We start from the raw sequence: 11,754 nt of genomic DNA, 5'->3' as shown, positions 1-11,754 counted from the left end.
TGCAAGATGTATGGTTTTGATGAGGGTATGCTTGTCACCATGGATCTTGGTGATCCTGACATCGAGCAAGACAATATGGACATTTGGGTCCTTGTTGATACGCCTCCAATTCTACCGCTATGTGAGTTTCTCAAACATAGTTATTAGCTAATTTATATTGTTCATTTCAAAATAGTTGACAGCTTATTTTCATTGACAGCTTATTTTGATTGTTCAAACAATGTGCGGAACATGGTAGACAGAACCTACTACACCGATGGCTCTGAGTTAACTTATGAGGAGAAAACTCATCTGGTCGGATTTTGTACTGATATTGAGAATTACAATATCTACAATCAAACTCCTCAACATTATGGTCAATACGTGCCACTAGTGCACGTGTTGAACTACAATAACTACTATGGAGATACCCTGGTAAGATTTCTTACTATTACGACATCCGTGCATATTTTGCATAGTTCTAAAATTAGTACATTATCATTGCTAACTATGAAGTTATTACTATGTTTTTCAACAGATAATCCCAGAGGATTGTGTGCCTCATTTGATGTATCAGAATGGTAGGCTTGATGTTTTGAATATACAACCAGGTCATCCTACGAATCTCAACTGTCCATACCGGATTTCTAAAAGAAGTGGAGACATGCAAATCAAAGAATGAAAAAAATGTATGGACAGTCGCAAGGAGGTTCTTGGAAGCAAAAGGAAGCGAGGCGCAAGAATTGGAGACAGGATGATCTCCATTCTCCATAATGGAGAGTCAGGGTCTATATTGTTTTATGCTATTTTACCTTAAAGAGGGTATTTCGGTCCTACCTAATACTGATGATCATGTGCTAAGAACAATTAAGTAGGGTTGCTTCGATGACTGTGAGGATGATGATCGTATGACTTGTTATTAATAACGAGTAGAAGTTGTATGATGATGATTAGTAGGACTTGTTATTATATATGATGATGCATGATGCGCGCATGAAGAGTTATTATATATCAGCGGGTGAAATGAACATGGATTGGATTGAAGTGAAGGCAACATGCATGTGGTGCGTGTCGAAAGTAGTACAATCCAAACTTGATCAAGTCCGGATTAGTATTACTTTCGACATGCACCACATGTTGCCTTCACTTCAATCTAAGCCATGTTTAGGCATAGCAGTACGTAGCGTTGGTAAACCAAGCACGGAGATATAAGAGAGGACGCTTCTCTCTAATAGCTACCTAATAACAACCTAAATTAAACCCCCAAAACCCCCAAACCCCCCCCCCCCTTCAAAAAAAACAAAAACCTCAGCTCCTGCCAGGTGCTGACGCGTGGATGCCTATTGGTCCCGGTTGGTGGCACCAACCGGGACCAAAGGCCCTCCTGCCTGGGCTCCCCGCACCGGCCAGGGCTAGGGCATTAGTAACGACCCTTTAGTCCCGGTTCCAGAACCGGGACTAAAGGCCCTTATGAACCGGGGTAAAAGCCCCTTTTCCTACTAGTGGTGGGCAAGCACCTGCGCCGATGGCACGCCAAACCGCCAAGCCAAGGCCTCCCTCACCATGCTTGTCTTATGGACATTTTGGAACGAGCGTAATGCAAGAGTGTTCAAACATAAGAGTGCTCCACCGCCAATCTTGCTCTCCTCCATCGCTACCGAGGCCAACCTTTGGGTCGTCGCCGGTGCAAAAAAGCTAGGGTCTTTTATTTCACGCGAGTAATCCGCATGCCGTGTTTTGGGATGTCTTGTAACAAACTCTTTTCTATCTTAATTAATGGATGAGGCAAAGTTTTTGCCTCCGTTTCAAAAAAAAATATCCGTCCACTTTGCTTTTCTGGGAGAACTATCACTGATAGGTCAATTAAAGATTGGTCTGTGATGAGTTGTCAGTGACGGGTTGCTATGGTTGACCTGTTAGTGACGCCTCCATTGTGGCCCATCTGTGATGATCCTCATCAGAGCAACTCCAACGCATCGACCCGAACTGTCCGCTTGGGTCGAAACGGACGAAAATGCCGACCCAACGCGCTGACCCAAACGGATGAAGGCCCGTCTTTTGCCCACGTGCGACCCATTTTAGGCCCAAATTTGGGTCGTGTTTGCGTCGGCGCAGACATGCAGCGGACGCGCGCGACGCCCGTTCTTTCCAAAAAAACTCCCGCCCGCTCGCAATGGACGACGCGCCGATCCCTGCCGCCGGCGGCGGCCTCGCCTCCACCGTTGAAAAGCCCGGCGTCGTCTGCAAAAAGGTGGTGCCAGCCAAGAAGGAGCTGACGGACGCGCAACAGGCCGTGCAGTCAGCCAACAAGGATGGCCGGAGGAAGGTGCATGCCGATAAGCTGGTACCCGCCGCCTCCGCCCTCGCAGCCGCCGCACAACAGAAGACCACCAACATGGAGAACAACGCCCTCGTCGCTGCAGTCACGAAGCAGTCCCTACTCTACCTAGGGTTTGAGTCGTTTGACAACCCCGGCTAGCACGGACTCGTCGACGAGAATTGGGTCGGTCGATTGGGTGCAACGGTCCGACACAGGCGGACCGCGAGCGCCAAGCCCACCCAAATGGATAAAAAGTGAATGAAGTGTGCATCCATTTGGATCGGCGTGTTGGAGTTGCTCTCAGTGCCGCGTGGCCAGTGACCGGTCAGTGATGAGGGGTCGGTAGTGTTCATATCTGTAATAGTGAAGTTTATCTCTCACGTGCAACAACAAAGTATGGTGTTCATGTCACACACAGAGACAGACAGAGAGACATACATACCATGGCATTTTTAAAAAGTCTCTGATACACATATACCCATGGCATTTTTAAAAAGTCTCACATACACACATATACCCATGGCAATTTTGTCTAAAAACCAACAAACAGAGCATGGCATTCTAAGTCTCCCACACAAACATATACCCGTCGCAATTTTGCCTCAACACATGGATGCAATGGCAATTTTAACTCGAGCATGGCAAATTTATCTATCAAACAAAAACAGATGATGTTATTTTAAGTCTCTCACACAAACATATACCCATGTCAATTTTGCCTCTCAAGACATGAATGCAATGTCAATTTTAACTCTCACACACAAAACAGAGCATGCAAATTTGTCTATCAAACAAAATCAGAGCATGGCGATTTAAATCTATCACACACACACATACACCATGGCAATTTTGTCTTTGATATGCACAAATGCCATGGCAATTTAGTCTCTCGTATGCACATACGGGAATTGCACAACATGACAGTCATATGACTTAAACATGGCAGAAAAAGGCCAAAAAAATACCATCTGCACAATCAATAGAAAATACGAAACTACCCTACACACAGCAGAAATTTTCCAGACTAACTTGATGGCATGAGAAAAGGGAACAATTCACTTCGATAAACAAAACGGATACGTGCCAACTACAATCTCCAACTGCACTACAACCCCTCGCACAAAAAAGGTCAAATCCCTCTCGCCAAATAAATCCACTATGGTCGCAGCCGCACTACAAACCACAACGACACATGACGAAACTGAAAACCCTAACCCCGGCCATCGTCGGCAACCACCAACACCCAGAATGCATGAATAACGTTGTTGGCCACGAACTCGTCGTCGACGACCGAATTTGAAAGCCGTTGCCGCAGCCATGAACGACAGCTAGACCTCGAGCAACATGCAGTTGCGAATCAACAGGAACAAAGGAGAAAAGGGTGCAGGTGTGTGTGGCAACGTACCTCCGCCAATGTTGCATTGTGGAAGCAGGGGAGCAGCCGTTGTCGCGGGGGCGGGTGAAGGGGGGGGGAGGGGGGTGGGGGGCAGTGAGAGGAAGGAGAGAGTAGTGTCGGTACAGGGTTCACTGGTGCCCATGTTTTTCCGAACGATTGCTGCACCGTGACATGGTAACCTGACGTGAACATTCGTGCTACGCGACCAGCGACGGTGATAAGGTTCGCTGCGAGCAGCCAGATTTTTTTACGTCCGCTAAATATCATTTCCGTTAATTCTCAAAAAAAATCATTTCTGTTATTTATCGATTCTTTTGGGGACGTAAAAGGAGATCTCAAATCAGGCTCACAGGACTTGTTTCACCGCTTTGCATCGACTTCTGTCATTGCAATTGGATTGATGATAACATTATAATTTAATAAGATCGATACCAGTCTTAGAAATGATATCCAGCTCAATATCAAAGAATAAACAGGGCACTCCAATAAGGATAAGATACATTAGCATAGAAAGAAGAACTCTACTATGATAGAAAATGAATCACCTAGACCCAAGATCCTCCACGCCAGAATCAAGATCATACGTGAAACCACATTGATCAATCTCTTGAAAAGAAATGGTGTAATTAACCATCATATATTTCATTTCATGCTAAGACGAGGAGCAGCAATTTATTTTGTTCTGTATGCTAGTAACAAGGAGATACATATCATATGAATATCAATACTAATAAGCTCAACTTTGTCATCATACAGCAATATCAAATGCAAAATGAAACAAAACTAGATCCCAAGGTTCCTTTTTATGTGTATATCCTCTGTTTGTAGTATAACTCCAATGCATCCTCTTCTAAATCTCCTCCTCACGCTCCTAAAGGCAACGCGTAGTATGATCTTAAACAAGTAGAAGTATTTCGTTTCTGAAAAAACGAATCAACCAGCCAGACTTTACTTGTCTCTTCCGAGTAGCAGATCAGAGAGCTGAGGACAGGAGGCTGGCTCAGACGCGTCCTCCTCCTCCGGCAGCGCCGTTGATGAAGGAGAGGAGGTTGAGGGTGGCGGCGTTTCCTACGATGCCCTGGTCGGGCACCTCGTCGAGGAAGAGGTCCTCGGGGACGCGGAAGGCCCCGTGCGCGCAGACGACGGCGGCGCCGAGCGCCAGCGCGGAGAAGATGATCCCACCGACAGACGTGAGGAAGACGACAAAGACAGAGGCGGCGATGAGGCCCCCGAGCGTCTCCCTGTCGGAGAAGGTGCGGCCGAAGGCGTTGAGCGGGGCGGCGTCGGCGGGGCGGAGGAGGTAGAGGAAGCACCAGGCAGCGAGGAGCGCGAGGAGGGCGGCGAGGGAGAAGGGGTGCGCGAGGAGGGAGACGGCGAGGGAGAGCGCGACGAGCGCGGCGTAGTTGACGCGGAAGTAGGCGAGGTTCTTGCGGAGGCGGGCGGTGGCGTCGGAGAGGGAGTCCGGGCGCGAGAGCGCGGCGCGGTCCAGGAGCTCGGGCCAGGGGCGGGCGCCCGAGAGGGAGCGCTTGGCGGAGTCGTAGAGGCGGCCCAGGAAGGCGCGCGTGGCGGCCGGGTCCGGGGAGGCGATGGAGGTGGCGGCGGCGTCCGGGGCGGCGGGGAGGACGGTGGCGGGCGCGGCGGCCGGGACGGTGGTGGGGAGGAGGGGCGGCGCTGCCGAGGCCATGGCGGATTCGGGGTGGCGCTCGGCGAGATCTCTTTCTTCCTCCCTTTGCTCTCTCGCGCGCGATTTGGATCTGGGGAAGTGAGGAGGAGGATGCGAATGGAAGTGGAGATGGATGGTTTTCTATTGGAGAATTGGTGGCTGGTTGGTTTCTTAGCACCGACGCACCACCCCACCCCGGGGGATGCGACGGGTCAACGGTTTGGGACGGCTGCACCCATTTTTCCGGTACTTCTTTTTCCCCTTCGCATACACTACCAGTGAAGAAACCGTGTCGGTTTTCCCTCCGGAAAAAAAACCGTGTCGGTGGGATGAACGGAACCCCTTTACGAGCACAAAAACCGCCACCTGGTGCTACTGCAGACAAAGTTAGGTAGGAGTGTTGTAGATGAAGATGCAATGTTGCGATCCAGCCTAGTACTACAAGGAGGAAATGAAACACCTACTACATGGAGATGAAGCAGAGCTTTCTTTGTTAGGCGTGGAAAACATGGCACACCATCGTTGGCTGTGATGCACCCATCCTTCTTCCTTCCCAACTCACAACTACTCCCTCCGCCCGGATTTATTAGGCCTAAAGACAACTTATCTGAGATCAAGACACATAATAATTTGCTCACATTAATTCTTTCATTTCACTCTCAATGCATTCTTTCACAAGCATGCAGCCAATGAAAAAGCACGCATGAAGTGTATTAATTTTCCGGCCATGGCACCAACAACAATGGCTTTCAATGCAACCAATGAAATGGTTGCATGCATGCACCTTTTCAAAGCGGGGCCTTATAAAAAGGGACATGCTTGTGATGCTGAGAGGCTTAGGGGGTGTTTGGTTCAGGGACTTTTTAGTCCCAGAGACTAGAAAAAGTCCCTAGGAACCAAACGGGAGGGACTTTTTCTACAGGGACTAGAAAAAGACTCTACTAGAGAGTCTTTTTTGATTAGTCCCTGGGACTAGAAAAAGTCCTAAGACTTCTGAACCAAACACCCCCTAAGATAAACCCGGACGAAGGGAGTAGGTACAAGGAAACAGACAACTCACCTGCATTTCTTCGATTCCGAAAAATGAGATAAAGCTTGCAAACATTTTGAAGAACCCACCAGATGTGTCGAATGGGCCTACCAAACCCAAAAATCACGATGAGAACTTTCGTTCTTAAGTTCGAACTTGGTGCTGCCTGCTAATGATGAATGAACCGTGGTCGAGGCAGCTTGACTTGGGAATGGACTGGACAGCTTTGATTCCGGGATAGAAGCAATCCCAGCACTCAGCTTCTTGCTGATACCAGTCTGACGGAAACCAGCTCGCCATAAGCGGCAGCCTCCTGGCTACCTCCAATTGCCAAAGGCACTGAAAAAGTGCAACCGGTATTTCTGTTGAAGCAGTGTAACAAGAATAATCAATTACCAAGAAAGCTTCATAACCGAGCTACAACATGATGGCATGACTTCATACACCATTTTCATAAGTAGCTTTGCTGAAATTACCATCATTCATTCCTTTACGGGTTTCTTCCCGTTGATTCCTATTGAGCCAAGGAAAAATCATGCACACAGCACTCTGCTAGTTATGATGAACATCCCAGAAAAGAGAGAGGGGGATTCTAAACGAAAGAAAAGCAACGAGTGCAGACCTTGCTCAGTTACCTTCTTTGTAATGTTATTAGAGTACCCCTTCTCTCTATATACAAACCTATATACAAACCACATTCATCCTACATATTTTTAACATATTCTGTGTCAGGGTAGTGAGGTTTGCTGGTACCAACCAGCACCTAAGCAATCGCAATAGGGATTTCAGTACTAAAAAAAACTAGGAAAATAGTAAGTAACACAGAGAAAATATCATCTTCCTGAAAAGAAAATCTAGGAAAAGCTGTGGATGTCCACTCTAAATAATAAGTGGTTCTCTTGGAAGCTCCAAAGGAAATCATAATACTCGAAATAGTACATACTCAAGAGTAATGACAGAGAATGACCACTACCCCCATCATCTGTGCACTTGCATATCTGAAGAAAATATGGCAGATTCACTCCTACATGGCACAAAGGAAGAAAAATACATGGGAGGCCTTTGTGTATCTAGTACTTCTGTACACAGCTTCCTTGTACAGTTGAAGGGTGAAACAATATCCTGCAGCAGACACAGCAAGAGGGAACACCTACCCACCTTCTGCAGCCTCTCGTCTGTCCTACTGCAGAAGCAGTCCCTCTTCGTCTCTTCTCCTTTTGAGATAAAACAGTCCCTCTTCTTGTGTTACAAATGACTGACCTCACTTGCCATCCGCCTAGGTTTTCTTCCTTCTGCTGATCCTTGTGCGATTACCTTAAAATGTTGCGCTGTTTGAGATCGATCCATTCAACATCCACGGTCATGCACTATGACTGACCTTAAAATGTTGCGCTGTGATTGCCTCAAAATGCTTCCTACGTATTCTTGGTATATTAATCAGTCTTTGACCAGACTATTTCCCATGGTCCACCTTTGCTCCCTAACCTGAAAAATCAGAAGGATTCGCTCAAGCCACTGACAGATTTTCTTTTCCAGAATAAGGATCATTCTTTTCATTCTAATCCAAGTCTGGAACTTGATTTCTAACAAAGCCATGCAAGTGCCATGATCTTAAAACAATTCCTACCAAAACAAGAGCAGGGAATTACCTCCAGAACCCAGCAACTGCTCGCAGACCCATAAAGAGAGTAAGACCAGCCCATACACCACCAAGACCAAAGTTGGGAGCAACGACAAGGAGGAAGGCTGAGGCGACGACCCCCGCGAAAAGCTAAAATGGGCATATATCGACATCGTTAGGATGAAAATGTTTGAGTTATAACTAGTAACACCAGTAGTGGGGATAGAAACAGCACCGTAGAGTATGCGGCATAGCCGAAGTCAGAAACACCGTAGTAGAGCCCATCGAACACAAAAGCAATAGCATTTATCGGCTGAGTAATAGTGACAAACTGCAATAATTCCACATTCGTTCAGTGAATATAAGATCATTGTGACTTGAGAAACAAAGTATTGACTTCTTATAATTCTCCTTACCCAGACTCCAGACTGCGCAACATCTAGAACTGCTGGATCATCTGTAAACAGCAAGGTCAAATATCCAAACCCAAGGAACAAGGTTGCAGCAAGTGCAAGACCAGTGACGCCTCCAATCTGCAGGAAAATAGATGCATCGTCAGCATATGACTGTTGATTAACACCAAGGAAGAGGAGAAACTTAACAAGCAATTGTGAGTGAATATAATATCTTCTTAACCTGCAGAACCCTGTACAAAACCAAGCGGGCCTGCTTGTAGTTCCCTTTCGCATATTCACTCGCAAGCAGAGCCTGCATTAAGTTATAGATACTTCAGATACATAGGAAGAGATCGACTTAGAGATTAAATGCCTGTCCCTGTAAATGTACAGACCTGACCAGCAAGAGCCAGTGCATCATTAAGTAGAGAAATTGTTAGCCAGACTTGCAAGCTTATCTCATAGCCAGCCATTGGAACAGGCCCTTGTCTTGCGGCGAGGGATGTCGACAGCCATAATGGAAGGATTACTGCGATGGTCCTGGCAATTAGCAAAGCACCTAGAAAAACACTAAAGTTAGTGTGGCTATCATATAGGTATGTTGCAGCAACATTTAAGGGATGCTTAATTGAGTGATTACTAAGCGTAATTGAATTCATGAATATCCTTTTGTCTTTCTGTATAGACAAAAAAAATCTCACAAGAAAACACTATTTTGTGAAGTCTTAGGAAATGAGCATGAGGGATATTGGCCAACCAGATTTCAGGTAGCGGATGATGTCACCGCCAATGACATTCCATGAAAACAGGACTAGTTCGTTATTCAGCTTCCATAGGAGGATGATTGCCGCCAAGTACCTGAACAAATGCAGATGAATGCAAATAGTTTACGCAGTCTATAAATATTGATAATAACAGGACGAAGCAAAAAAAAAAGTAAAAGATCTTATAATGGCTTCAACATACTCAGAAGTTACAGTTGCCAATGCAGCGCCACTTACACCTAGACCAAGTGGGAAGATAAATATGGCATCCAGTATTGCATTTACTAGGTTGCCAGCAACTGCATGCATCATAGATCCACACAATTAGTTTATTACTGCAATATTTCAAGTCAATAACATATGGCACCTTAACCAGGAAGCCAGATGTAACAACAAAGATCTGTTTGCATAATCTTACCCACAGCATACAAAGGTGTCTTTGTATCCATGAAACCCCGAAATGCACCTTGTGCTGCAAGTGCTACTACGACTGGCGGAGCACCATATGCCCTTAAAGTAAGAAACTGTTCTGCCGGTGCTCGCATCGGTGAATCCTGTGTTGGTTTTTTAATAGCAGAAATTATGTTTGAGCCGGAATCACTAAGAACTAGTTACAGATGTTGTACAATATTTCCATGCTTACATAACCTTAATTCAACAAATAAAATGAATAGACAAATAAAGCTGGTGTCGCAGGCAAAATCAAGCCGGTCAATTTTGCTATTGGGCTAACTAACAGACTAACGCCTACTGGGCTATCAACTTGGTAAGTTTCGGTGATAATGCTAGGAAAATGGTTTCCGCTCAATGATACTTGGCACTTTGCAGTCAAGTTTAAGATAAGACAATATCCAAATATTTATTTATTATAGCAAGTAGACACCCATATTTTGGTAGTACCATAAAATCATCTGTCCAAATGGCATAATATCATTCTTATCCAGTCTCATCTTCCCAGGATGAGTAAAGGCTACTTTATCTTGCTCCAAATTTAGCAGTCAAACATGTGACTTAGAAAACAAGAAACAGAGGTCCAAGAAATAATTTTCACATTTTAGGTATGCATTAGGAATCACAAACACTAGATAATACTCAATTCGCAACTGATACATCCAGGTGCCACAACTTAACAACTCTAGATCCAAGAAATCTATGTACAACAATAAATTAGTCTTACGTACGACAGGTATACCAACGATGTCCATTAGTGTGCCAGATCCAATAATAAGTGCCGCCATTTCCATCAACCCGATTCCAGCAGCTAAAGCCAAGGATGTTGACACCGCTGGGAGAAACTTCCTTTTTTCACTCGCCTGCTCTCGTGTACTCGACACTTCATCTCCTAGGTGAGAACTAAACAGTAATCAGTGTAACGCAAACAAAATTGCTGATTCTAGCTAGATGAATAAAACTTCAAACTTGCTTACTTTCTCCTACGCCGCTATACTTGGCATCCACTGCTTGCTGCTCAGCAACAAAGGATGTGGTGACATTAAGCAGTGGCACATTAAACAGCTTGGACACCAGGTTGAAAACAGATATAGATACACCAACGGCAGCAAGTTCAACCGAGCCTGGCGACAGGAATTAAAGATCATGAAATTGATGTACAAAGTCTCATCAACAAAACATGAAAAGCAAGTATACACATCTGAGCCTCTCTACTGAATTCTGCACTGAATCTTATCATGAAGTAGTTCGCCATTTTCAATATTATATACGTGAAATTACTCAATCATTTGAGCTCACATCGGAAGGCAGGCTTGTGAAAAAGACGTGAGGAAGCCAGGTGATTTAGTTACCGATATGTCCGACGAAGGCGGTGTCAACGAGCGCCGTGACGGGGTCGGCGGCGAGTGCAAGCACGGCGGGCACGGCGATGCCCAGGATGTCCATCCCAACCTCATCAAGCCTGAACCACCCCAGCCCCCAGCTCCCCGCGCCTGCAGACTCCTCCTCTTTTTCCTCAGGATTTAAAGCCTCCCGCGAAGTATCCTCATCGTCGTCCTCGACCACGCCACTCACGGTCGGCTTCCCGCGGCACTGTGCAGGGCGCCACCGGTGAGCTGCGTGGCATTGGTGAACGCGGAGGGCAGACACGGTAGAGATACGGGTGATCCTCTGAGATAACGGAGGCGGGGTAAACGCGGCGGCGACGGCCCTCATCGGCGCTGGCGAGGTCGCCGCCATGTGTGGATAAAAGCAGTGGCACGTGCGGAGCGTTCAGTGAGAAAGAGGAGATGGCGTGCCTCTCGCACAACCATGTTTCTCGCGTAAGAAAATAACAAAAAACAAAAAACAAGTTTTATTCGTTTTTAAGAGGCACATCAAACACGCCATCTTCTCTCGGAAACGGAAAAAATACACGTTTCCTGTTTTTCTTTCCCTTCCGGGAGAGGCGTGGTTTTGCTTTCGCGAGAGGCACGACTTTCGGAAAGGGAAAAAGATCGTGCTCCCGGTTCGGCTTTATTGTCCGGTTTTTTCGTGAAAAAAAGTTCGTCAAAACCTATCAACATGGAATCTGGTTTTGAAAATCTCAACGTGAGGAATCCAACAGTGAAAACGGTTCGAGATTTGGAAGCACGG

General features: G+C 46.2%; 2 protein-coding genes across 4 annotated transcripts; both read right to left on the bottom strand.

The window, feature by feature from the left end:
- Positions 1-4,318: 4,318 nt before the first annotated feature.
- Positions 4,319-5,600, bottom strand: LOC109758977 (PRA1 family protein B4). Its single transcript, XM_020317823.4, has one exon. It carries the CDS (start codon positions 5,377-5,379, stop codon positions 4,696-4,698), a length of 684 nt encoding a protein of 227 aa, XP_020173412.1. The 5' UTR covers positions 5,380-5,600; the 3' UTR covers positions 4,319-4,695.
- A 1,668-nt stretch (positions 5,601-7,268) lies between these two features.
- Positions 7,269-11,438, bottom strand: LOC109758980 (protein DETOXIFICATION 44, chloroplastic). 3 transcript variants are annotated; one of them, XR_002231965.4, is made up of 13 exons: positions 10,971-11,438; positions 10,596-10,742; positions 10,350-10,510; positions 9,587-9,722; positions 9,371-9,467; positions 9,162-9,262; positions 8,800-8,963; positions 8,646-8,717; positions 8,426-8,542; positions 8,245-8,340; positions 8,038-8,159; positions 7,767-7,873; positions 7,269-7,702 (listed from the first exon to the last, which is right to left on the bottom strand). XR_002231965.4 is itself a non-coding variant. In XM_020317824.4 (12 exons), exons 1-12 carry the CDS (start codon positions 11,356-11,358, stop codon positions 7,822-7,824), a joined length of 1,653 nt encoding a protein of 550 aa, XP_020173413.1. In that variant the 5' UTR covers positions 11,359-11,438; the 3' UTR covers positions 7,269-7,821. The 3 variants fall into 3 exon arrangements, 2 of the variants coding, with proteins under 2 accessions (XP_020173413.1, XP_020173414.1); XM_020317824.4 differs by having other exon boundaries at positions 7,269-7,873; XM_020317825.4 differs by having other exon boundaries at positions 7,269-7,873; positions 10,350-10,507.
- Between the last annotated feature and the right edge of the window lie 316 nt (positions 11,439-11,754).

This window comes from Aegilops tauschii, chromosome 4 (genome assembly GCF_002575655.3).
Source record: "Aegilops tauschii subsp. strangulata cultivar AL8/78 chromosome 4, Aet v6.0, whole genome shotgun sequence".
Taxonomy (NCBI): Eukaryota; Viridiplantae; Streptophyta; class Magnoliopsida; order Poales; family Poaceae; genus Aegilops; species Aegilops tauschii.
The sequence above is the reverse complement of the archived record's forward strand: the minus strand, read 5'-3'. Positions and strand labels throughout refer to the sequence as shown.

What these genes read in the sequence shown, in the direction of transcription:
- LOC109758977 (XM_020317823.4), bottom strand. Translation starts at nt 5,379, where the DNA reads ATGGCCTCGGCAGCGCCGCCCCTCCTCCCCACCACCGTCCCGGCCGCC.
- LOC109758980 (XM_020317824.4), bottom strand. Translation starts at nt 11,358, where the DNA reads ATGGCGGCGACCTCGCCAGCGCCGATGAGGGCCGTCGCCGCCGCGTTT. An exon ending in TTGGCAACTGTAACTTCTGA is followed by an intron (nt 9,263 to 9,370) that starts GTATGTTGAAGC and finishes GCATTTGTTCAG; the next exon opens with GTACTTGGCGGCAATCATCC. An exon ending in GCAGTTGCTGGGTTCTGGAG is followed by an intron (nt 7,874 to 8,037) that starts GTAATTCCCTGC and finishes CTGATTTTTCAG; the next exon opens with GTTAGGGAGCAAAGGTGGAC.